The sequence below is a fragment of the Phacochoerus africanus genome, chromosome 15 (assembly GCF_016906955.1).
Source record: "Phacochoerus africanus isolate WHEZ1 chromosome 15, ROS_Pafr_v1, whole genome shotgun sequence".
Classification (NCBI taxonomy): Eukaryota; Metazoa; Chordata; class Mammalia; order Artiodactyla; family Suidae; genus Phacochoerus; species Phacochoerus africanus.
In genome coordinates this window covers 40,643,949-40,670,741 of record NC_062558.1, presented here as the reverse complement: position 1 = coordinate 40,670,741, position 26,793 = coordinate 40,643,949, and the positions used below count along the sequence as shown (strand labels likewise).

The following is a 26,793-nucleotide window of genomic DNA, read 5'->3' as shown; positions in this document are numbered from 1 at the left end:
AACACAATGCACAATTCTCTTAGCCATCAGAGCAATGTCAGCACATGTCACTGGCCTCTGGAAAACTTTACTGTCCACTCAGAAAGTGAAAACAGCAAGTAACACCTTAGTGTTACTACGAAAGTAATTTGACTTCGGGGGACTCCCTAAAAGAATCTGGGAAAATCCAGTGGTTCCTGGACTTCACTTGGAGAACCACTGGAACAGGGGTAAAATGTTGGAAGAAAATCCACTACATGATAAATTATTCTCTCTAGGTGCTGGGATTATAACTTATTTTTATTTGCTTCTTTGTGCTTTTCTGTTTAAAAACAAAAACAAAAAACAAACCAAAATAACCAGAAAATATAACGACCACGGATTGTTTTTGCAAAAAAAAACAAAAAACAAAAAAAAACAAGACAATACACCCAACTCCATAAGGTTATTGAAAGGCCTAAACAGTAATAACATATTTGGCTGTATGGAGAAATTAAACCGAGCTCCAAACTGAGAATGAGTCCGATTTCCCCTATCAATCCCTGGCCTGGGGGGGTGCAAGGTCTTGTGCTCAAATGTTCCACCGTCCAGCTTGGTACTATGTTGCAAGGTAATGGAACGTCCTGGAGGTTCCAAATGCCTCAGCTGCATCCTAAACAGCAAACTCTGGCGTGGAGCACAACCACTCATCACAACAGGTTCAGTTGAAAGTCTAAGCGAAGAAATGAGCAGGACGCCTGCGCTCGGCAGAGGGAGGCGGAGCTCAAAGGAGACTGACACGGGGCTCCGCCTACATTCTAGTTCCGCCTCCCTCTCTGAGTGGCTGCCAGGCCAACTTCCCATTGGCCGCCGACGAGAAGGCAGACATCCGGTTTGAGTGTCTGGACGCCCGACGCGGATGCGAACATGGTGCGCTTCAAGCACAGGTAAGCAACCCCTTATCCTGTCCCTGCGGTCCTGGCCCCGGCCCAGCACTCACCGCCCTCTCGCCTGCCGCAGGTACCTGCTTTGCGAAGTGGTGTCTGAGGACCCCCGCTGCCGTCTGAATCTGGAGGACCGAGTGCTGGGCGGCCTAGTACGGGACACGATCGCGCGCGTGCACGGAACTTTCGGCGCGGCAGCCTCCTCCATCGGCTTCGCGGGTGCGAGGGTGTTGGGGAACCAGGAGGATGGCGGGATTTGGAGGGAGCAGTGGCCATTGGAGGGAGAAAGAAGGGGCACGGGCGACCTTGGAAGCTGCCAAGCCCTGTGCTCCATTTTATGTAGGGTGTCGTCCTTTTTAGGAGTTTCAGAACCCGAGCCTGAGGTCTGCTTGAGTCCAAACTTATGCGGAGAGCTAATACCAGTAGGCAGTGGGCAGAAAATACCAGTCGGCAGAAACCCCTGTACCTATTTGACGTGTGGTTTTTGATTGAGTTTAATAGGATGATGAAAATTAAATGAGGAAAGATTTGTATAGTTCTGGGTAAGTTATTTGACGGGTTACTCTGACATCATATGACAAAAGCATTGTCAGAATTACCCCCTGAAAAGCCCTGCATAGGGGCCTGTGAAGTACAGAATACACAGTTGTGTGTATGTGTAAATGCAAGAGAGAGGACCCTCCTCCACAACCACACTATGTAAATTCATTCCGTTTTTTACCATATGCTTGAAATTGAAATCTGGAGAAGGTAATGCACCTAGGTGAGACTCGGTTGCTGGAAGAACCTATATAGCCCAGTTGCAGAACTTGTTTTTCAGCCAAGGGAAAACATCCTTCTGAAGAGTATGGATTTCTGCCACCCCTTCCTTGGGTTAACTAGTTTGTGAATTAAAAGTGCATTTTAGGAGTTCCCTTTGTGGCTCAGCAGTTAAGGGACCTGACTAGGATACAGGAGGATGCGTATTAGACCTCTGGCCTCTCTCAGTGGGTTAAGGACTCAAGGTTGCCCTGAGCTGTGTAGGTGGCAGAGGCGGCTTCGATCCCGAGTTGCTGTAGCTGTGACATAGGCCTGCAGCTTTAGCTCTGATTCAACCTCTAGCCTTGGAACTTCCATATGCCGTGGGTGTGGCCCTAAAAAGCAAAAAATTAAATTCTAAATTCATTCACCAATTCTGAGTGGTATGTAAAGGCCCTAGATGTTATTTATCTCCCATTATTTTCCTTCAGAAATCAGTTTTTACTCATTGATGGCATCCCAAGTGCCACCGCCTTGAATGGTTTCTGGTACGTAGGCTCTCAGTTACCTGAAGATTTTTTCTTTTGCTTTTTTTAGGGCTGCACCCACAGCATATGGAGGTTCCCAGGCTAAGGGTCGAATCAAAGCTACAGCTGCCAGCTTACACCACAGCCACAGTCTACACCACAGCTCATGGCAACACCAGTTCCTTAACCCACTGAGCAAGGCCAGGGATCGAACCAGCAACCTCATGGTTCCTAGTCAGATTTGTTTCCGCTACGCCATGACAGGAACTTCTACCCTAAGATTTTAAACGTGCTCCTGAGAATCCATTTTCCCAAAATGATTTTTTTCCTGCTGCAGTGCGATACCTCAATGCCTATACCGGAATAGTGCTACTTCGATGCCGGAAGGAATTCTATCGGCTTGTGTGGTCAGCTCTTCCCTTCATCACATACTTGGAGAACAAAGGACACCGTTATCCGTGTTTTTTTAACACCTTACACGTGGGAGGTAGGGGTGCATGTGTTATGGCTGCTGATTTTCAATAGGAAACAGGTTCAGAGTTCAGTCTTCAATAGTGGGTGGGTCCTCCTGCTACCTTGCCAAGAGCAAGATAATTTTTCCTACCTCTGCAAGACTCAGGCAAACACCTTTTGCGAGCTGTTGACTGCAAAGCTTTCTTGTGCCAGGTACAATTAGAACATGTCAGAAGTTCCTCATTCAGTACAATAGGAGACAGCTGTTGATCTTGTTGCAGAACTGCACTGATGAAGGTAAGCCCTGCTAGCCCCGTGCCCACTGAGCAGTGAATGACCACCTCCAGCTGAATGAGAGGTCACTTCCAGAGACGTCTTTAATAATCCATGCTCTTTCTCCAGGAGAGCGGGAAGCTATCCAGAAGTCTGTTACAAGAAGCTGTTTACTAGAGGAGGAGTCCGCTGGGGAGGAGCTTTCAGATAGTGGCGGTGAGGAGGCTGCTGAGGCAATGGAGTGAACTTTTGCAGGCTGCGTTGCGCCTAAGCTTCAGGGCCTACTTGTTGGAACAGGGAATTCTGGGAGGCACTAGCACCTTCTACAGTTCTCAAACTGGATGACTGCTGATCAGAGGCCAGTTACCAGCTCAAAATGAATTGACTTATTGTTTAAAACTTGCCAAAGTCACCTTTACCCAGCATTACCTGGTTAAGTAGTTCTGCAGGTGGTGAAGTTCCTGTAGATATATACATCTTTTTATCTAATTGCCTGGCTGCAAGCAGGTTTATTCAGTGTATTTGGCAGAGTTCCCACTGTGGCTCAGGGGGTTAAGGGACCCAGTGTCTATGTGAGGATGCAGGTTCAACCCCTGGCCTTGTTCAGTAGATTATGGATTGGGTGTTGCTGAAAGGTGTGGCATGGGTTGCAGACACTGCTCGGATCTGGTGTTGCTGTGGCATAGGCTGCAACTGCAGCTCGAATTTGACCCCTGGCCTAGGAACTTCATATGCTGCAGGTGCAGCAGTAAGAAAAATAAAACAAGTATATTTGGCTTCTGTAGCATTTAGTGTGCATGTGAAATTCATGCTTGGCCAAGTCTCTTTCTCCCTCTACCCCTGGCGGGAAGGCTGGCTCCCTGTATGGTCCTAGATGCACAGTCTCTCAGTTCAGGCCTTGTGCCCCGCTCCTAGGATGGGCCCAAAGCAATCCAGACTGTTAAAGAATCAGTAGTGTGTCAGAGCAACTAAACTGGCACAGATCTATAGCTGGTCTCAGTACTGAATACAGGACCTTAAAAATACCAGATTCCTTACCAATACTTAATCAGGTAACCTGACGAAAAACACAGTCTTGCACTTTTGAGTAGGGGAAAAAAACCTGGCCTCTCCTGACCTTATTATTACAAAGCCAACTTCTGGCAGTTTTCTGTAGTTCCCCTCTCTCCTACTGCCTTACACCTCCCTGACCTGAAGCCAGGTGAAACTAACTCACAAGAATTAGGAGGCACAAGAGACTTGTGATCACTTTTGATCTGCTACCTACTCAAGACATTTCAAGGACCTCTTTTCTCCTTAATAAAATGGACATCACTCAGGAGTTCCCCTGGTGGCTCAGCATGTTAAAGATCCGGTGTTGTCACTACTTGGTGTGGGTTCCAACCCTAGCACAGGAATTGCCACATGCCATAGGCAAGGCCAAAAATAGCTAAGTAGCTGATACATTAACCTATTAAGTATATAACCAGCTGACCTGTAATAACAAACCAGAAAGCTCACAATGCTTATGCAGGTGATTTATTGCAACTACTTGCCTTCACATTCTATTATACCTAGAAGTCACTTTTTTAAGCAGCAAAATAATTCACATCACTCGAATTCAACTCAAACCAAGGCATAAAACTGCTCTAGACAAGAGGGAGGCAGTTGGCAACCCCACTGCTTTTAAAGCTGTCCTGCTATGCCTCCAGTTGTGCCACTCTTCTGTTTAATTCAGGCCACTGTCACCTAAAACAAGTCTGACGTAAGGATGCCAGGTCCCAGGGCACCCTTAGGCAATGGCTGTTACAGCTTTCCTTGCCAAAAAGCCACCTTCTAGAGGCAAAACCCTTCTTACATGCATGTGCAACCTGGGTCTGCAAACACCACAGCCTAGCTGTTTGTCAGAAGAAAAATTGCAATTCAAGCTGGGTGTCCTAAATCCCCTTCATTCCCATCCTTGTTTCTTTAACAAGAGGAGAACTGAAGAAGTAGGAAAGATTTAACTATTTTTAAAAGACACACTGATAGGTGTGCTGAAAGCATAATGCCCTAACCTGAGACGTCAAGGCAGAGCAGTGCTATAACACTGGTGTGGGCTGCTTCAAAGGATGCTAAAGGGTCACAAACTTACTTCAGGTTGAGAAAAACTAACTACACATGGGTCAAAAAGACTAACCTGGCAACAAACTAAACTTTGGCAGGAAAAGATTTCTTGTGAGTGTCAATACTTTATTTTGGTGTAAAGACAGGAAGCTGGAAAATACACTGTATTTAAAATTTTCTTGGTTCCCCCTCACACTGTGGAAACCCCCTCCCCCCAGAGCTAATCTGTTCAAACTCAAATACTTAAAAATTACAGCAGCAAAACGAAAGCGCAGAAAAAGGACCAGATGGACAAGGTAGCCTGGGCCAGTAGTGTCACTTGGTGTGGACGATTGAGGTGCTGAACAGGAGCTTCTGTTTCTGTTTTTTTCTTTTCTTTCCTCCTTTCTCTTCTAAACAGAAAACAGAAAGAGTTTAGCTTAGAATGCCGTCCTTCTGCCCCCTGGCCAATTCTAATTAATGAGAGTTATAGGCAGCAAGGAGTGCAGGCTCTGGAATTAGACTGCAGGGATTCAAATACCAGTCCTTGCACACCCTGGATGTGTCTTCAGGCACATCACTTATGTCCCAAGACCAGTTCCTCATCTGTAACCTGAGTTATGCCCATTTAATATGGTTTTTGAGAGAATAATATCAGCAAAATGCTAGGCACACAGGAAGCACACCACAAATGCTAGCGTTGTTTAATCATGAATACTGCAAACTGGGGGTGCACTTCGGGCCTGACTTCCATCAGCCACTCTCAACATCTCAGGATTCAGAAATCTACCCTTCACCACTGTGTCTTAGAATGTTAAGAAAGTTCCTGGAGTTCCTGTCGTGGTGCAATGGAAACGAATCCGACTAGGAACTATGAGGTGGCAGGTTTGATCCCTGGCCTCGATCAGTGGGTTAAGGATCCAGTGTTGCCATGAGCTGTGGTGTAGGTCACAGACTCGGCTCAGATCTGGCGTTGCAGTGGCTGTGTCACTGGTTGGCAGCTGTAACTCCAATTCGACCCCTAGCCTGGGAACCTCCATGTGCTGTGGGGTGTGGCCCTAAAAAGACAAAAAAAAAAAAAAAGTTCCTCAGAATTTTATATCAAGGCCTTAAGAATTCATGTGGGGTGCAAATAGGTGCTATCTGACATAGCAAACAGATTGTTAGTTGACACCAGACTGTGAGCTGTAAGGCTCAGGGGGAAAAGTGCCAACTGATTAGTGATGTCTGCCACTGGATCCAGCAGGGAATGATGACCCTGAGCTGAACACCCAATCTCTGTGCCTTTACCAGAAAGGGGGTCTGAAGTAGCTGGCGTGTCCAGTTTCATGAAGGCTGCTTCGATAGCTTGGCTGAAGGAATTCTGGAAACTGGGCACAGGAACACGGTCTGAGTTATCACTCTCCCCATCACTGTCCACAGGAGCAGGAGGAACTAAGCTATTTTCATCTAAAAAATACCAGTGTTAAAATTATAGAAACAACTCTAGAGACTTTTACTTTCTGAAAGGGGCCAAATTTCCCCTTTATCAGAGGGACATTCTCACCTTTCTTTGGAGCAGTTTTGGGCCACACATCTGCTTTTGCTTTTCCAACTCTCAGCATCTGCCAAAGTGGGAAAGGGGAGAATTTAAGTAACTGACTCCATTTCCTTTCCAGACTCCTACCTTGATACTAACTGGTATGGGGGACAAAGAACCAACACCACCTCTGGGGAAAAGATTTTCTAGACAGTTCTCTCTATAACACACTGTTTTGGTCATGTCCCCCATATCCTGACCAATGGGACTGGTAGTGAAATCCACAAGGTGCGAAAGCAGAAGCTGTTTTGTTCCTATGGAAACAGGGTAAAGAACATCGCAAACAAGGCACACAAGATTCATACTCAGATTCTCAAGTTGGGAATCCTGACTTTGTGTCTGTCATATCCTGCTTTTGAGAAATTTTACCACTGTTCTGGAGAATCCTAAAAACAACCACCTCTTGGAGTAAGGAGAGTGTAGGACCTTCCAAATTTAAAGCATACTACCTGGCTATCAAACCTCAGTTACTTAAAGCTGTGAAAACCAATTTAACTTTACCCTGATACTGCTTCCCACAGCATTCATTACTTTTCAGTCTTTGCTATTCCAATAGCTCCTTAACTATTAACTTTTAGATCCAGCCACAGACCAGATTCCTCCAAGTACAGTAAAATCAGAATAATCCCTCCTGCCCCCACGTGGGGAATTTTTTCACTTCACTTGGCCCATACTAGCTTGTTGTTGAGGGCCACAGAGTATCTATCATCTGTCACACCTGCAATGCCACTCAAATCAGGGTGAATCTTACCAAGAGACAAGCCCCACAAGATTCAAGTAGGAATGCCTGTCCTCAAGTATGTGTTCCAAAGTGACGTTTGCACATTTTATACAAGGTAAGTTTGGCAGATACTGACTTCTTTCTTTCTTCCTTTTTTTTTTGCTTTTATAGGGCCACACATGTGGCCCTGAAAATTTGACCCCAGGTTAGGGGTCAAATCGGAGCTGCAGCTGCTGGCCTATGCCACAGCAACACAAGATCTGAGCCACGTCTGCGACCTACACCATAGTTCATGGCAACGCTGGATGCTTAACCTACTGAGTGAGCCCAAGGATGAAACCTGCATCCTCATGGATACTAGTCAGGTTCATTACTGCTGAGCCATTGTAGCAACTCCAGATGCTGATTTCACTGATAACCCTTCTGCACCATGTACCATTTTGATGATCTGCTCCCTTGGTCACTGGGCAATTGGGGTCCAATAGTACACCATCTGAATCATCTCACTCCTACAAAATTATTAAGATATATCACTTCAGAGTTATCATGGTGCAGTGGGTTAAGAATCCGACTGCAGAAGCTCAGGTTGCTACGGAGGTGCAGGTTCAATCCCTGGCAGAGGAACTTCCATGTGCCATAAATATGGCCATTAAAAAAAAAAAAGAGAGAGAGAAAAGGAGCAGTTCCTATGGTGGCACAGCAAAAACAAATCCGACTAGGTTGCAAGTTCGATCCCTGACCTCTCTCAAGGGGTTAAGGATCCAGCGTTGCCATGAGCTGTGGTGTAGGTCACAGACACGGCTCAGATCTGGCATTTCAATGGCTGCGGTGTAGGCCGGCAGCTGTACCTCCAATTAGACACCCTGCCTGGGAACCTCCATGTGCCATGGGTGTGGCCCTAAAAAAACAAAAAGAAAAAAAGAAAGAAAAAAAAGATGTATCACCTACACTTAACTCTTGCCAAAAATGTTTACATTTACTTATTCTATTTTTTGGCCACACACATGGCATATGGAAATTTCCAGGCCAGGGATCAAATATGATCCACAGCTGCGAACTATATTATATGTCACAGTTGTGGCAATGCCAGAGCCGTAACCCACTGCCCCAGGCTGGGGATCAAACCCTTGCAGCCACAGAGACAATGCCAAATCCTTAAACCAATGCACCACAACAGGAACACCCAAGATGTTTATTATGTTTAATCTGAATTCACTCATGAAGAAACAAATCAGACAAATCCAACTGTAGGACAATCTATAAAACAACTGGCTTGGATGCTTCAAAAATACTCATGCCGGAGTTCCTGTCATGGCTCAATGGTTAACGAATCCGACTAGGAACCACGAGGTTGCAGGTTCGATCCCTGGGCTTGCTCAGTGGGTTAAGGATGCGGTGTTGCCATGAGCTGTGGTGTAGCTCTCAGACGCAGCTTGGATCCTGAATTGCCGTGGCTCTGGCCTAGGCTGGCGGCTACAGCTCTGATTAGACCCCTAGCCTGGGAACCCGCCATAATGCCTCAGGAGCAGCCCTAGACCAGGCAAAAAGATCCAAAAAAAAAAAAAAAATTCCATGCCACAGGTTAAAATAAACCATAAGCCAGAGGAACTGTTATGTATCAAAGGAGACTAAAGACTTGACAAACTAAATGCAATGAATCATCTTTGGTTAGACCTGACTGAAAACAATATAGGACACTGAGACAAATGGGAAAATAGAAATATGTGCTATCTTAGATCTTATTAAAAAAATCAGTTGGGAGTTCCCGTCGTGGCGCAGTGGTTAACAAATCCGACTAGGAACCATGAGGTTGCGGGTTCGATCCCTGCCCTTGCTCAGTGGGTTAACGATCCGGCGTTGCCGTGGAGCTGTGGTGTAGGTTGCAGACTCGGCTCGGATCCCGAGTTGCTGTGGCTCTGGCGTAGGCCAGTGGCTACAGCTCCGATTAGACCCCTAGCCTGGGAACCTCCATATGCCACAGGAGCGGCCCAAGAAATAGCAAAAAGACAAAAAAAAAATCCTTAATAAAAAAAAAAATCAGTTGATTGTTTTCTATGTGATAAAAATAATTGTGGTTTTACAGGAGAATGTCATTTTAGGTACATGTATTTCCCAACTATTTAGTAATGAAGTGTGTCGTTCATGAAGTCTGTAACTTAGTTTCAACATAGGAAAAAAAAAAAGAGAAAGCTAGTAAATTAGTAACAATAGGTAATCCAGTAGGAAGGTATGAGTGTTCATTATACTAGTCTTTCAACTTGTTTAAGTTTGAGGTTTTTCAAAATAAAAAGTTGAAAAAAGCAAATAGCAATGGCAATAAAAATTAGGTCAATGCCTAAGTTTTTTTTTCTGCTAACTCCTGGGAGCCACTTGCTTATAACCTCTGAAACCTAGCAGTTCATTTTCAGGATTGCTCTCAATTATTTCATCCTCCTTGACTTTAAGGATTCTCCTCACCAAAGTTCAATTTCTGCTCATTTCTCAGCATGAACTGCCATTTTTACATGAGAAGCATCCATATCAAATAACTGCTCTACAGAACTGTTAAGCTAATGATTCCAAACTAGCTCCAAAGAAGTGAATACTAACTTCTTATGGGGGTGCTTTGTTGAACTGTCTGTCCATCTTCCTCAGTTATCTGAACGTAGGAATGATGAGGGTTTGCTTGTTATAAAAATCAGCACTGATTTGACATCAACTCTCATTAGCCTAATGTTGCCTCCAACTCACCTCCCCAAGAAAGCTGGTTTGGCTTTCCCTTCCCAAAGTAAGAAGAATGGTTTTATTATATGCTACAGATATATACCACCTGAATGAGAGGTCCTAGAACCAGGGACCAGTTAAAACAGACTGACATATACCTCTAGCCCCTGAAACAGTGCTCAATACACAAGATTTTAATGATTTGTTAAATAATTAAAACTCTGATTCTTCTTCAGCTACTCTTGGCCTCATTCCCTGTTAAGTCCATGGTAATATCTGTGACTAAATCCATGAGCTCCCCTCTTAAAAAAAAAAAGCCTTCCATGATTAAGAGTCAGTGCAACATCAGTCTGTAAATCTCCCCTGCTCCAACAAAGGGATTTCCAGAAAGAACAAGCAGCAGAGTTCATGTTAAGTACCCTTGGGCTGCTTCACAAGCAAAGGATTTACCTGGGCAAAGGAAGGGAAGGGAGAGTCTTCTTCCAGACTCCCAACGCAGAATGAAGGACTGCCCTGACTGGCAGTGGGTGACACAGGGGTCAGGAGAAAGTCTGAAAGGGAAACAGAGACCTAATTATACAAGTCAAGTTCCAAAGAGTTAGGGTCCCGTTAGTAAGAGAAAAGAGATGAACCCTGAATCAGAATCAGGTCTGGACAATTACCAACCCTGCCTCGAAAAGCTAACCTTGATCCATCTTCAACCCTGCCATGTTCTCAGAAAGAAAAGAACATGGCCTACTCTTCACACAAGTGATCAGTATAGGGAGAGAAAAATTTCACGGTTACAGTAACAAGAAGGCATAGCAAAAACAGTAAGAAAAACCCTTTCCTCATCAGTTGGCTTTTAAGCCCTAGGTACTGGACTGTCAGGGACTGGTTTTTTTTGTTTTTGTTTTGTTTTTGTCTTCTTTTTTGTTGTTGTTGTTGCTATTTCTTGGGCCGCTCCCGCGGCATATGGAGGTTCCCAGGCTAGGGGTCGAATTGGAGCTGCAGCCACCGGCCTACACCAGAGCCACAGCAACGCGGGATCCGAGCCGCGTCTGCAACCCACACCACAGCTCACGGCAACGCCGGATCGTTAACCCACTGAGTAAGGCCAGGGACCGAACCCGCAACCTCATGGTTCCTAGTCGGATTCGTTAACCACTGCGCCACGACAGGAACTCCAGGGACTGGTTTTATATGGATGAAAAAGCTCCAGAAAAGAGAGAAAATATAATCAGGTCAGCCTTTGTACCAATTAACAGATGTCTATGACCTGGGAATATTCAGTTAGAATCCAAAACATACACATCAAAAAAAATCCAGCAAGATGCAAGCATTCTTCTGAAACTCCCTAGGTAATAGTCTTCTCCATCCTTTCTGACCTAGAGTTGAAAGTTTCATACAGGTCTACCCACTGCCCTGATCATGGCCGAGAGGGAAAGGCCCATTTATGCCTTTCCAGTCAGCCAGGGCCTACTTTTATTCCTAGGACCATCCAATTGTTTAAATACATTAAAGCCTACATACCTTCAGAAAAACCACCTGAATGAGAGGTGAAAACACAATCTTTATATCACAGGTGATGCACTCAATGTTTTGGCATGTTCCTTTGTACAGCAGCTCTTTTCTTAGTTAAATTGAAGAGCATAATGGTTGTGTAGCCCTCAAGATCCAGATTCTAGTCCCAGTCCCTGCCACTAAGTCCCTGCCTTAGTCTCAGGCTCCTACATCTGCAAAGTGATAGACACATTTTGCAATGATCACAAGGGTCACTAAAGTTTTAAATATTCTGATCTTGGGCATTTTGTTGAAAATGTTGGACAAAAACTATCTGCTGGGTGGATAAAGATTAGAAAAGATAGCCTTCTGACATTATAACTTTTTTTTTTTTGCTTTTTAGGGCCTCACCTTTGGCATACAGAAGTTCCCAGGCTAGGGGTCAAACTGGAGCTGCAGCTGCCGGCCTACGCCACAGCTACAGCAATGCCAGATCGGAGCAGTGTCTGCAACCTATACCACAGCTCACAGCAATGCCAGATCCTTAACTCTCTGAGTGAGGCCAGGGATCAAACCCACGTCCTCATGAATACTAATCAGGTTTGTTACCACTGAGACACAGGAGGAACTCCTGTAACTCCTAAGTGTTTAATTTCATAACACATTAATACATCCTATCTATATATTAAAACATATGTATTTTTACAAGGCTGAAGGCCTCTTTCAACAACTTCTCAATCCTGATCTTACTCCCTAGAGTGGAACGCTTTCACTGATTTGGAAAACAATCATCCCAATATTTTTCTATACATTAACCATTACTGAAACACTGTTTCATGTGAGTGTTTGGGTTTTTTTTTTTTTTTTTGCTTTTTAGGGCCACATTTGCAGTATATGGAGACTCCCAGGCTAGGGGTCTAATCAGAGCTACAGCTGCCAGCCTATGTCATAGCCACAGCAACACCAGATCTGAGCCATGTCTGTGAGCTACACCACAGCTCACAGCAATGCCAGACCCTTAATCCACTAAGCAAGGCCAGGGATCAAACCCAAAATGTTGATCGTGGTTCATAGTCGGATTCATTTCTGCTGTGCCACGACGGGAACTCCTTGTGTGGGTTTTTATAACCCAAAAATAGTGTTTCATTTTGTTCTACAATTTCCTTTTATCTTAAAGGTCTACCTATTAATTCAGAAAGAAAGCTGTTTCCCTTTTCAATAGGTGTAAAGAATTTCATAGTATAAATGCTATAATTTAGCCATTTCCCTAAGCAGCAGACTTTGTATGCTTCTCCCCATCATAAACAATGCCACAATAAGACGACACATATATAGATGTTTACACATACAGGGGGAGTATCCCAAAGGTAGAAACTAGATATAAAACAGCTGAGTTGCAGAGAAGAATCTAGGTTTAACCATGCTGATGTATGAAGCTACCTTGAGATTTTTGAAAGCTAGCAGGGCATAAAGTAGCCAGTACAGCCAATGGAAAGGTGAAATAAATGGCAAGAATTTGATGTATCTCAAGAATACATCAACTACCCAAATAAGGTTTAGTCACCAAAAGACCCCACCAAGTAGGTCAACACTGTAACTTCAGACACTAGGTCTTTGCTTAAGGTCTGTGGCTGATGGTCAACTTCATAAATCCCAACTCTATTTACCTGCTTGGGAACCCGGACTTCTGCTAAGAGGAGAGAGTGAGAGAGCCCCATGGCCCTCAGTGCTGGTGGGACCCAAAGCAGAATCGGAGGAGCAGGTATAGGAATTGAAGGCAGGAAACTGCTGTAGATTCTCTAGGGGAATGTGGACTTCCGGATCTGCAAAGGAAAGACAAAAATGGTAGGCCCAATTACAGAATTCCTCAAATCTTTTTCAACAGTTGTGGACAACTAGAGTGAATCCCCCAGGGGTCTGAAGGATATAGACAGAGCTTTAAAACCCAAATTAATAATAATTGTCAATTTATGTCTTTAATATAAAAGCCTTGTTCTAACTATTCACAGTTGAAACTGGGTGATAAATCTTGGGGTTTATTATACTATTCTCTATACTTGTGTTTGAACACTTCCATATTAAAAAGTTAAAACAAAAAAATCTTTACTCCTCAAACATCACTTTTCTCAAATGTTTAGGACTTGTGCCAAATAGCACACAACATTGGGATGCCACCTGTATACTTATGCCAGTTGAAGAAGTAAAGTTTATCTTTACTATACGATATGGAGTCAAAATAGTTAAGTCCTTTTACTAGCCAAGAACTCGATTCCTTGTTTTCTGGAGATTAATTAAGCCCTCAGGTCACACGATCCTGGGTTTAATGAAGCTCATGTTAAAGAACCAGATCAGGAGTTCCCGTCGTGGCTCAGTGGTTAACGAATCTGACTAGGAACCATGAGGTTGCAGGTTCGATCCCTGCCCTTGCTCAGTGGGTTAAGGATCCGGCGTTGCTATGCGCTGTGGTGTAGGCCACAGACGCAGCTCAGATCCTGTGTTGCTGTGGCTCTGGCGTAGGCCGGTGGCTACAGCGCCAATTGGACCCCTAGCCTGGGAACCTCCATATGCTGAGGGAGCGGCCCTGGAAATGGTAAAAGACGAAAGAAAGAAAGAAAGAACCAGATCAATATGGAGTTCCTGTCGTGGCACAGCAGAAACGAATCCAACCAGGAACCATGAGGTTGCAGGTTCAATCCTGGCCTCGCTCAGTGGGTTAAGGATTTGGCACTGCTGTGGTGTAGGTTGCAGAAGCTGCTCAGGTCTGGCGTTGCTGCGGCTATGGCGCAGGCCAGGAGCTATAGCTCCAATTCAACCCCTACCCTGGGAACCTCCATACACCGTAATTGCGGCCCTTAAAAAAGAAAAAAAAAAAAAAAAAAGAACCAAATCAATAAATAATACTTACTAGTATGAAAGAGCTCAAATCTAACTTCCTGCATTTATTTCCTAGTTTGTCAATAGCTTTCTACTATTTCAGTCTCCTGGCAGATATGCCATGTATAGATGCCCCCAAAGAGTCAAAGGTGAGGCCAATAACCTATCCAGGGAACATACTGGGACAGTTATCCCCGGCATTTAGCAGGTCTCCAATTTCCCTCTCTGCCCCCAGGTTTTTTTCACCCACTATGTGGAGGATGAACTTAATCTTACTCCCAACTATGTGCTATGCACTCTGACCGGCATTAACTCATTAATTCTCAGGTAAGCCTATGAAAGAGGGACTCTCACAACTCACATTTGTAAGAGCTGAAGAAAGCAAGTAACAGAGCTGAGATACAACCCTAAGCAGTCTGGCTCCTAGGCCCAGGCATAGAGCTGATGTACAATGATACACAGTTATATTCGTCAAAAATGAGTGTTTTTTATTTTTGGCTACGCCCATGGCATATGGAAATTCCAGGCCAGGGAACAAACCTGCACCACGGCAGCGACCCAAGCTGCTGAAGTGGACAACGCTAGATCCTTAACCCACTGTCCCATAAAAGAACTCCAAGATGAGCTTTCTTAAACTTACACTTGCCCTGTTTCTTGTTCTCCTCCATCTCAATCCGGCGCTCTCGGCGGCGTTCCTCCCGGGCTTTCTTCTGACGCTGACGCTTCCTCTTCTCAATGTCATCTGTGGATCAGTGAGGTCGTGAGGAGGCAGACCCAGGACAACCTGGCCATTAACTCCACCCAGCTGGCTAAAGCTAAGGGGACAGGAGTGGCCCAAATGGACTGGATGAATATCACTGGGAGATTCTGAGACTCATGACACAGCTTATTTCCTCCTACGTTTTTTATTTACTTATTTTTTTTTTTAAATTTTAAGATTATTAAGTTCAACGATAAAAGCTATCAGAAGAATATTCTCCTTAAAATTATTTTTTCTTAGAAAAAAGAAAGGAACATCAACACCCTCTCAGCAAAGCCACAGATGCTGTGGCAGAAAGATACAGTCCATTAATTGGTTAAGTCACTCTCGGGGTCAGCAGGATTGTAGTCTGGATCATTCTCATCATCCCCCAGCTCCAAGTCATCCATTTCCCGGAACAAAGACTCATCTACCTCCACATTGTTTCCAGCATCTTCCAAGAACTGGATATCAGATAGATCAAGATTATGATCTGTTTCAAATAGCTGTCTCCCACTTAATTTATTTTTTCCTGATTGGTCTTCTTCTTTCATTCGTTTCTTTTTATTTATTTATTTATTTGTCTTTTTGCCATTTCTTGGGCCACTCCCGTGGCATATGGAGGTTCCCAGGCTAGGGGTCTAATTGGAGCTGTAGCCTCTGGCCTACACCATGGCCACAGCAACGCGGGATCCGAGCCGTGTCTGCAACCTACACCACAGCTCACGGCAAGGCCGGATCCTTAACCCACTGAGCAAGGCCAGGGATCGAACCTGCAACCTCATGATTCCTAGTCGGATTCGTTAACCACTGTGCCACTACGGGAACTCCCCCGTTTCTTTTTAATTTCCAAGAGTTCTGCATCAAACTTGGCCTTCCAACTCAAGAAATTCTCAATTGTCAAAGGATTGCCATGGAATAATTGCTTTTCAGCTTCCTCTGCTTCTTTTTATGTTTCTTTTCTTTTCTCTTCTAGTTTTTATTTGACCTATTTTATTTAATTTTTCTTGCACAGCTGTCACTAAAGATCATCACCATACCAAGGTTTTCTTCTGCCTGTAACGCTAATAATTTTAAAATGTCTGAGACATCATTATCTTCTAGATTTAACTGGGAGAAAATTTCATAAAGGGGAGCTTCATCTGGATATTTTTCACTGTATGTAAACTTGAGGGAAATCTGGACAGTTTCATCATTTTCTCCAGCCTCAGATGTCACAGTAATGGTGAAGCTGGGTGGGTTTTCTGATAATACTGTGAAGGAGTCAGGGTAGATGGACTCCAGAACCTCCAGCTTGTTGTGCTGCTCCTCGCCGTAATCTGTCATCGCGGCCCTCGCTGCAGCCCATGGATTGCCCAGACACCCAGGCGGCCTGCTGAGCAACCTCCCCGCAGCGGCCCCTCCTACACTTTTTAGACTACATTCTAGTCACAAGAATCCCTGAACCCCACTATAAAGGGAAGCAAAGTTGAGGCATTCTCTCACCTGAGAATATCTCTAGTGTTTCCTTGGAGACTAGAGGAGGCTGCAAAGCCAGTTCACAGATGCTGAACTCGCAGGTGAGCGGCAAGTGAGAGAGGTATCTATGACGCTGTCGAACATCCTACAAGGGAAAAGGGACTGACACTCAACTAAGACCAGGCCAAACTCAGAGCAGAGGTTCCCACCTCAGATGTCCAGCAGTATAATACACATTCTCAGATGCACTGGGCTCTAACGATAGTGTTCAAGTTATCACCATTTTGAAAAGCTGAACAGAAACTGTCAATTAACCTACAGTAAGATAGAAACAGCAACTAAAAGCAGTTTTTTTGGTTTGTGCAAATGAATTAACTGAGCCTGGTAATGAATGATCAGCTGTTTCTGATTTTCTGGAGAACTATGACTGACAGTGGGGGAGGGGGATAAGGAAGATGAGTTATTGGCTGGCAAAAAAAAAAAAAAAAAATCTGGGAACCACTGATAGAATTAATGCTAATTGGGAAGGCAGATAAAGCAGATCTCCCTACTGGACAAAATCTGGCCTAAAACAATAAAAAAATGAAGCCCACTGGGAGTGCCCTGCTGGCCTCATGGTTATTAAGAAGCCCATCAATTTAATTTTCTTTTTATTCTTTTTCTGCATGTTTGATGGGAATTTTAGAGTACTTAAAGTCTCTAAATACAATGTTTATAACAAATTTGTGATTGGTACAATGGTAAATCTCAAAGGGCAAAAATTCACATATGTAAATTACCGGACAATATTTCACAGCTATCTACTAAGCCAAAATTTCATACCAAGCTGTGTAAACTAGCTTAAAGCCTTCAAGGACTTTATGTTTTCTTGACCATGTCTCCCAAGCAATAAGGAGAAAGAGAAACAAATTTATCTCTAATAAAAGCAGGAGGTATCTCTATTCCCAAACCACAATAAATGAACCAGTGATACAGACAGCAATGGTGACTGACCAGTCAGTATGGCAAGGGAGCACCATTTTAACTTTCCAAAAATTCACAGGGACCGTCACTAACAAAAAGACTTAAAAACACAAAAACTAAAGGCCTTTTATTTTTTGGCTGTGCCCACAGCATGCCAAAGTTCCTGAGCCAGGGAATGAACCCACACCACAGCAGTGCCAATGCTAGATCCTTAATCCTGCTGTGCTGCCAGGGGAAAAACTAAAGGCCTTGAAGGTCTGTGAATCTGGATCAGCTAGACCCCCCTGCAAAGAGATTAGGTTAATGCCACTCCCCAACCCTCTACCTCCAAAGCAGATCCTTACCTCAGACATGGAGTAACCAACGATCTCCACCACCGTGGCCGAGATCTTCTCAGGGCTCTGCTCCAGGCTGCCATACTCCCGCACGAGGCAACGCACATTCACAGGGTGTAGGAACATGTGTTGCCCATCCTCCGCTGAAGACAAGTGGCTCTATCACACAGCAGTCTTGGCCAGTCCTCAAGCAGGGCCCTCCTTATACCAGGGCTAACTCTCCCTCCCCAATCTGCAAGGCACAACGGACCCAAGCACCCCAGATCTAGAGGCAATACCTCCTTCTACTTAGAGAGCCAGGTCACTTCTCTGCAACTTTAAGCGGCAACCCAGCCCTCCTCCTCAGGGAGGCTCACCTTGGTAAAAGTAGTAACAAGGAGAGCTGCTCAGGTGTGTGATGCTTGGCTTGGTGACAGGTTCCTGCTGGCTGGACTCGGCACAAATGGTCCCCTCTCCAAGACTGTCTTCTGCTAACTCCAAGTCATTACAGGCCTCTGATGACCCCTCGGGCTCTGGTTCGGACACTGCTTCCTCTTCCTCTACCAGAGGGAGAGCAAGAGGACGAGAAGGAGCGCCCAGAGAACAAACCTCGGTGGTTTCTTCATCAAAAGCAGACAGATATTCTAGCACACCCTGTTGAGACAAACTGTAGGTCACAGAAAGAACAAGTGGCAAGGCAGCACAGGAACCTACCTCTCATGGGTTTATCTTGGCTGTGACATTCACTGATTTAACATCACTGATTTAACTACTAAGCACATAAAAAATACTTATAGTTCCCTCTTCTCCCCCAAAAGTTCAGATCTCCTAGCAGGGCCTACCAGCTGGAGAACAGCACTTGAAAAATGGCAGCCATTTCGGTGTAACAAGGACACTAACCTTCCTGGGTTGAAAAAGAGACTCCTTCTCCAAGGGAGCCATCAGCACCAGTTGTTCCAAAGCAGCCACAACACCAGTGACCTCCTCTCTGCTTTCAGCCAATCCTGACAGAGCCTCTTCCCGAGTCTAGACCACCAGAGAGAAAACCAGAGAAAGCTGTTTCCAGAAACATACTTAGTCTGAAGGGCAAAAGTTTACAATGACCTTTCTCAACAGGAGCAAAATTTAAAGGCAACAAGGAAGGGTCTAGGTACTTAAAATTCTCAACCTTTAAGGGAAACAAGAAGCAAAGGCATCTGGTACTTAAATGGGATGGTATTTTGCTTAGCATCTCTAACAACAATGACAACACTACACAGAAGCTCCCTGGACAGAAATTAAAGAACACAGAACTAGTCTTCTAGTTTTTACAAACTATGCTTAGAGAGAGAGCCCCAATGCAGGAGACAAGGGTTTGGGCAACCCCCACCTCAACCTGGACGTTCTACTTCTATGGAGCTTTTCTTCTCCCTGAAATGCATCTAGGCAAATGTCCTGCGCTACAGAAAAAAAAGTAAATACACAGAACCCTGCCCAAAGAGGACATACGTATCAGTCAGAGACAGAATTTCAAATACCAGCTTCACTAATAAAAGTCATATGTCTTCAAGTAAATTACCTAACCTGTGATTCCACTTCTTCCTCCATGAAAGGAGATAGTTCTATCTATCACACTAGGATATATGCTTAAGTGAGATAAATGTACAGTACCTCAGCACAGGGTCTGTCACATGCCAATCACTCATTAAGTGAGGGCTTTCACTGTTGTAATACAGATCAATGATTCTCAAATGTGATTTGGGGACGAGCAGCATCAGAACCATTCTGCAACTTGTTATATAATGCAAATTTTTAAGCTTACTAAGCCTAGACCTACTGAATCAATCTCAGGATGGAGCTCAACAACCAGTGATTCAAATGCTTGTTAAACTTTAAGAAACCCTACTAGAGAGGACATAGGACCCTAGGGAATTCTATATTTGAGTAATACTTGCTGCTCTAAAATCCTCAGCAGGTATTGGAAAAGCCTGCTGGATAGGCCATAATAATCTCTCCACAATGTCCCTCAAATAAAATATCTTCAAAAATAAACCCAAGTGTTTCCCTACCTTGATTAACTAAGAACACTGCTAACCTAAGGATCTCCAGTGTCTCAGTTATTTTACTACTACTAGATCAACCACTCCCTCCTATCACCAAAGCCCAGAGCAAATCAGCTTTTTTAGCCATTCCCAGCTTGTTATCTTAAAGGTGGGGTTGAAGGAACTATTGCCTGCCACCCAGTTCCATTTCCAGGCATTATCTCACCTTGAGCTCCTGGATAGCTGCCTCGATAAAGCAGGACTCGGGAGTGTGCTTCTCCTCTGCCAGCTGCTGCTCTAGTGCCGCCTTCTCTTCCTGAATCACCCGGTGCAGCACCTGCTCCTTAGAGGCCAGAAGCAATTTGGAGTACTGGCTGTGCTGTTCATCTACGAGAAAGCCAACCTGATCACAAGAATGCAAAACTCAAAAGCTCATGACTATGTTGACTAAATAGGAAGGTTTTTTTTTTTTGGTCTTCTGTCCTTTTAGGGCCGCACCCGCGGCATATGGAGGTTCCCAGGCTAGGGGTCCAATTGGAGCTGTAGCTGCTAGCCTAGGCCAGAGCCACAGCAACTCAGGATCCAAGCTGCGTCTGAGACCTACACCACAGCTCATGGCAACACCGCATCCTTAACCCACTGAGCAAGGCCAGGGATCAAACCTGCATCCTCATGGATACTAGTCAGATTCATTTCCGCTGAGCCATGACAGGAACTCCTAAATAGGAACTTTCATACACAGCTTTTTTTCCTAAGGTGAAGATAGACTTTTAGCAATGAACTTAAAGTTTATAACTCTGATCCCAGAACACAAGGAATCTATCCTAAGAAAACCAAAGATGGAGGGGAAAAAAAAAAACCAAACAATGTTCATTAATTACAGACTTATCTTTAGTATCAGGAAAGCTGCAACCAACCATTAAGTCCAATGAAGAAACAGTTAATAACATGATGGTATATTCATTAAAGAGAATTCTGCAGACATTAAAAATGCTTTTTCTAAGGAGGCATTTAGCAACCTGGAGAAATATCCACATTACAAGAGGAAAAAAACAGATGCCCAACAAGAAAACAACCCAAACCTCACAAAAATATACACACATAGGGGAAAAAAAACAAACTTGGAGTTCCCTGGTGGCCTAGCAGGTTAAAGATTCAGCACTGTCATTGCTGTGGCTCAGATCACTGCTGTGGGGCAGGTTCAATCCCTAGCCACATGCCATGGGTGCAGCCTAAAACAAAAGCTCCACAATTAAAATCTGGGGGTACTTCTGGGTAAAAAGATCATGGGGGATCTATTTACTTTCCTTCCTCATATTTTTCGGACTTTAAAAAAAGCTTAAAACTCTGTAATCTTTTGAGAAACCCTTGAAACACTGTTCCCCCACCCTCCCAACCTACTACCCACCCAGAGACAACCGTTTACAAATCTGAATGTCTTCCACACCTTTTTCTATACATTTATATATCCATGTTCATAAGTTAAAGGCTTGTCATAAATGATAAAATGTAAACCCTGTTCTGCAGTCTGTTTTTCACTCAGTGTGTCATAAAATCTTTCAAAAGGTTAATACACAGATCCCTTTCATTTTTATGTAATGTTCAACAGCATGATATACTCTAATAAGTTTCTTGTGGAACATTAAGTTATTGCCAATTTCTATTATATTGTAACAAAAAAAACTCTTATACATGCTCCTTGGTACATATGATTTCTTTGATATTTAAGTATAAATGCTGAATCAAAGGGTGCGCATATTCTAAAGACTACCAAATCTGTGGCTCCCCACCCTCCCCACAAAAGGCTGTATTCATTTATACTCCTACCCAGAACAAGAATACCCATTTCCCCACCCCTGCCAAAACTCAGTATAGGCATACCTCAGAGATAGTGCAGGCTCAGTTCCACTGCAATAAAGCGATAAATCACAATAAAGTGGGTCACACGAATTTTTTGGTTTCCCCGTGCACATTAAAGTTATGTTTACACTATACTGCTGTCTATTAAGTATGCAACAGCATTAAGTCTAAAGAATACCTTAAGTACCTTATCAGCCTATTCTTCTACTAGACAACCTAATTTATAAAACACCTGTATGTTCTGGATAATAATCTTTATGTAAATTTTCCATTAAGTTTATTTATCACCTGTTGACTTTCAAAAATCTTATCAGTTCTTTTTTTTATGGCTGCACCTGTGGCATATGCAAGTTCTATGTAAGGAGCTGAACCAAAACTGTAGCTGCAGGCCTATGCCACGCCATGGCAACACTGGATGCAAGCCACATCTGTGACCTACACAACAGCTTGTGGCAACGCCAGGTCTTTGACAGAGTGAGGCCAGGGATCAAACCCAGATCCTTGGAGAGACAACATCAAGTTCTTAATCCTCTGAGCCACACACTCCAGATCTTATTCTTATAAAATCAAATTAACCAATCTTTCCTTTTATGGTTTCAGTGTGATTCAAAAATCCATCTAGGTAAAAACCTAAGGATTTATAAAAATATCTATGTTTTCTTTTAAAAGTTTTGGATTTTAGAGTTCCCTTCGTGACTCAGCACTGACTAGCATCCATGAAGACGCAGGTTCTATCCCTGGCCTCCCTCAGTGGGTTAAGGATCTGGCATTGCTGTGAGCTGTGGTGTAGGTCGCAGCCATTGGTGTAGGCCAGAGGCTACAGCTCCGATCTGACCCCTAGCTTCCATATGCTGGGAATTTGGAGAACCTCCATATGCTGCGGGTATGGCCCTAAAAAGACAGAAAGAAAAAAATTAATTAAAAAAAACTTTTAGGAGTTCCCGTCGTGGCACAATGGTTAACGAATCCGACTAGGAACCATGAGGTTGCGGGTTCGGTCCCTGCCCTTGCTCAGTGGGTTAACGATCCGGCATTGCCATGAGCTGTGGTGTAGGTTGCAGACGCGGCTGGGATCCCGCATTGCTGTGGCTCTGGCGTAGGCTGGTGGCTGCAGCTCCGATTCAACCCCTAGCCTGGGAACCTCCATATGCCACAGGAGCGGCCCAAGAAATAGCAAAAAAAAAAACCAAACAAAAAAAAAAACAAAAAAACTTTTAAAGAAGTTTTGGATTTTGCTACATTTAGTTCTTCAATCCATCAGGAATTGATTTTTTTTTTTTTTTTGGCTACATCCCATAGCATGCATAATTTCCCAGGCCAGGGACCGAACATGCACACTAACCAGAGTCACAGCTGTGACAATGCTGGATCCTTAACCTGCTGACCCACCAGGGAACTCCAGGAATTGATTTTCATAAATAGCATGAGATAGGGATCTCATGCTATTTTTTCTGTAACAATCAACTATTTCAATACTATTTTTGAAAAGTCTTTTTTTTTTTTTTGTCTTTTTAGGGCTGCACCTGTGGCATATGGAAGTCCCTAGGCTAGGGATTGAATCAGAGCCGTAGCTGTGGGCCTACACCACAGCCACAACACAGATCCCAGCCACATCTGCAACCTACACGGCAGCTTACGGCAACACCAGAACCTTAACCCACTAAGCAAGGCCAGGGATCAAATTCGAGTTCTCGTGGACATTAGCCAGGTTCGTTACCGCTAAGCCACAATCAGAACTGAAAAATCTCTTTTGCCCAGAATTTGAAATGCTATTTTAATCCAATGCTCGTTTCCATATGGAATATTGAGATTACAACCCCTTGCACATTTCCCTCACTGTAGGCACTGGCTGTCAGTGTTTCTTCCAAGGAATTAGTTGATGACAGGTGCCAAGACTGGCTAACTGTGGAATCCCCATAACTGGGCAGCGTTAGATCATTATTCAACAAAGCCTTATATGTATTTTAATTTTTCATTTTACAACTGAGCCAAACTTGAAACCAAGAGTTAAAACCACTTTCTGGGAGTTCCCATTGTGGCTCAGTGGGTTAAGAACCGGACTAGTATTTATGAGGATGTGGGTTGGATCCCTGGCCTCAGTCAGCAGGTTAAGGATCTGGCATTGCCGAAAGCTGCAGTGTAGCTCACAGTTGCAGCTTGGACCTGGTGTTGCTGTGGCTGTTATAGGCTGGCAGCTGCAGCTCCAATTCGACCCCTAGCCCAGGAACTTCCATAAGGTGCAGACGTGACCGCAAAAAAAAAAAAAAAAACCACAAAAAAACTTTCTGAAAATTCCACCCCAATCTACTGGAGTCCTAGGACTAATCTGGAAATGCTAGAAATAACTGCTGAAAAGCTGAATTTCTTATAGTAGAAAGAAACATTCAAGTAACCTTAAAGAGTATACCCACCATTATCTGCCCCAAAAATAACCAAACTCACCTCCAAGATGTATAGGATGGTCTACATTCATCCACTTGGATTTAGGCAAGGCCACCAACACTCCTTTCTCCCTCTTCATCAGCTGCATTGTAATTGTATCACCAACAACATACTGACGTGATTCTGTGGCAACAACACTGTAAACAGACATTTATATGTAGCAGGGCAAGGAACTAGCAGAATACAATCTAATCTAGTAAATCCCCACCTTACCTCTTAAGATCCTTCTTGTGCACAGAACTATAACAGATGGGACATTTACTCCAGGTCTTCTCACTCAGTGAAAGATAGTGCAGGATGCATGCCCAACAGAAGATGTGTCCACAACGGGTTATCTTGGCTGCAGTAGGTGGATATAGGCATATTGGACAAGATGGCACTTCATGGCTACAAATGCGCTGAAACAAAATGCCACCACAAAATAAACTGCTTTCAGAACTGACGAAGGACAGTCAATGTTAAAGCCTATCCTCCTACCCCTCATCCCTATACATCTAACTCAACACATCATAAAATTGTTCAACAGTGCAGATATATGTACAACAGCACTTCAAGCCAACCACTAAGGAAAGAAACTACAATAATAGTTAAAAACTACAATATAAAAGTATTTGGGGAGGTTGTCATCAAAGGGAAAAAAATGATGAAATCCATATATGATCCCGTTTACAGAAAAAAATTTATATGGACGCATATATATGTAAAGGCATAATAAGGGCCTAGAAGTAATGTACTGGGAATTTCCAATGGGGGTGTCAATGAGACCTCCATTTCATATACGTCCTTTTTTTTTAAACCAATGCTTACAGAACTTAACTTTCATAGGCCCTTCTATATCATTCTCAGATGATTTTATGAATTTTCACAGGAATGGGAGTCCAGGCTATCATTCTGAAAGGTTACTCTACATCACATAACCTAAGAATGTCAAGGGCATACCCAGAGCCCATAACTTCAATAGAAGACAAATGCAGCAATGGCTTGGTATATACGTGTGGCTCATTCACCTGTCACAAGGCCTGATACTGATTACTACAAATGGCTACCAACAAAGCAGTGTCCATGTAATGAGCCCATCCTGGGTCAGAAGGGTTCTCATATTCCCTTGGTTACTTGCTTCCAGGAGAAAGAAGATAGCGGACAGGACTGCTTTTATCCTATAGACTAGAGCCCTCCAACATCCAGTCCTGAAAGCTAGTGCCAATCAGCACAAAATGAACTCTAGATGAAACCAGGACTGATCTCTGGGAAAAGATTACAGTAAGACCAGGCAGAAAGGGAGCTCAGCAGTTAACCCAACCAAAAGCTGCCATGTCTCTTTTAGTTCTCTCTCCACTATCAGCTTTTAAGTTTAGCTGAGCTACTCACCACTTGTTCCACAAAGTCCCAGTTGACTAAGGTATCAGGATCAGCAAAATGAACTGTGTAGTCTTGGTCTTCAGACACCACAAACTGGCAGCTAGAAACAGGGAGAAAAAAGTAGACTGTCAGAATCCACCAACAAGCCCTCAGCAGAAATTCATCATCTCTCCACTTAGAAATCAAATGCAGGCCATTAGCAGCCATGGTTTGTGAAGCACTGAACTAGGACTTCAACCTCAGTTCCAAGAACTGCATTCTGAATGAATCAATTAAAAAAAAAAAAAAAAAAAAAGTCCTGGCTCTGCAGGGAAGCCAAAACTCAACCAGTAGGAGTCTAAATGCATGAACTCTGTTTCTTCTGCTTCCAAGCCCAGCCAAACTGCCTGCAGGCCCTCTCATGAACTAAAATTAACCCAGAGTGTGGCTCCATCAACCAGAAGGGAAGCCAGATTTCCTCCCTCACCCCCAGAAATCCCAAACACAGCTAGTCTTCAAGGCAGTAAAGGCAGTTCTCACTCAATCACTTGAGTATCAATTTATATAAAGTACTATAAATAGTTACTTCAGTCCAGAGCCAAGGTGAAACCTTACATTTTAACTAATGCCATACAAAAGAAAACAAAAGACAATCAGTATTTAAGCAAATGTATGCCAAGCACTCCAACTTGTCATTCGATTCTCCCTTAAGTAATTTCTCCCCCTTTATAGAGGAAAAGCTGAATCTCAAAATGGTTAGGTAAATTACCCACCAAAATTAAGATTCAAATCTGGACTCAAATCCAAAGAAACACTTTTACTACCTCATCATGATACTAAAGCATTATTTAATTTTAGTATTTATTTAAACATTATATTAATTTTTTTTAGTATTTTATTTTTTGCCTTTTGGGGCTGCACCTGTGGCATATGAAGGTTCCCAGGCTAGGGGTCCAATCAGAGCTACACCTAGCAGCCTACACCACAGCCATAGCAACGCAGGTTCTAAGGCGAGTCTGCAACCTACACTATCCTTAACCCACTCACCAAGGTGAGGGATTGAACCCGAAACCTCATGACTCCTAGTCCGATTTGCTTCTGCTGCACCATGACTGGAACTCCAAGCATTGTATTATTTTAAGTACCAAGAACATCCACTTGAAAAGTAGATTTTCAAGACTTGAGAAACAGAGAAAGGAGAGAGAAAATGAAAAGAAAGAGAGGGGGAAAGAGGATAAAGAGAACCAGAGGAGTTCCCGCTGTGGCACAGTGGGTTAGGAATCCAAATGCAGGAGTTCCCATTGTGGCACAGCAGAAACGAATCTGACTAGGAACCATGAGG

The 26,793-nt window shown here is 43.7% G+C and overlaps 2 protein-coding genes and 1 pseudogene across 2 annotated transcripts in view; 1 reads left to right on the top strand and 2 right to left on the bottom strand.

Moving 5' to 3' along the window:
- The first annotated feature begins 821 nt into the window (after positions 1-821).
- On the top strand, positions 822-3,382 carry POP5 (POP5 homolog, ribonuclease P/MRP subunit). The gene is made up of 5 exons (XM_047762753.1): positions 822-905; positions 979-1,121; positions 2,505-2,654; positions 2,834-2,917; positions 3,023-3,382. The coding sequence occupies exons 1-5, from the start codon at positions 886-888 to the stop codon at positions 3,136-3,138; spliced, it is 513 nt and encodes a 170-aa protein (XP_047618709.1). The 5' UTR covers positions 822-885; the 3' UTR covers positions 3,139-3,382.
- Positions 3,383-5,083: 1,701 nt separating this feature from the next.
- Positions 5,084-26,793, bottom strand: part of RNF10 (ring finger protein 10) — a 40,112-nt gene continuing 18,402 nt past the window's right edge. Inside the window, exons 4-17 of the mRNA XM_047762752.1 lie at positions 25,482-25,572; positions 24,327-24,511; positions 24,114-24,250; positions 20,038-20,198; positions 18,691-18,816; positions 18,168-18,444; positions 17,821-17,954; positions 16,541-16,658; positions 14,957-15,058; positions 13,110-13,265; positions 10,411-10,511; positions 6,504-6,561; positions 6,248-6,406; positions 5,084-5,370 (exon numbers count right to left, since the gene is read on the bottom strand). Coding sequence (XP_047618708.1) covers positions 5,294-5,370; positions 6,248-6,406; positions 6,504-6,561; positions 10,411-10,511; positions 13,110-13,265; positions 14,957-15,058; positions 16,541-16,658; positions 17,821-17,954; positions 18,168-18,444; positions 18,691-18,816; positions 20,038-20,198; positions 24,114-24,250; positions 24,327-24,511; positions 25,482-25,572 — 1,882 coding nt within the window. The 3' untranslated portion in view covers positions 5,084-5,293. The remainder of the gene's footprint in view (positions 5,371-6,247; positions 6,407-6,503; positions 6,562-10,410; positions 10,512-13,109; positions 13,266-14,956; positions 15,059-16,540; positions 16,659-17,820; positions 17,955-18,167; positions 18,445-18,690; positions 18,817-20,037; positions 20,199-24,113; positions 24,251-24,326; positions 24,512-25,481; positions 25,573-26,793) is intronic.
- LOC125117051 (RWD domain-containing protein 1-like) lies at positions 15,065-16,528 on the bottom strand (annotated as a pseudogene).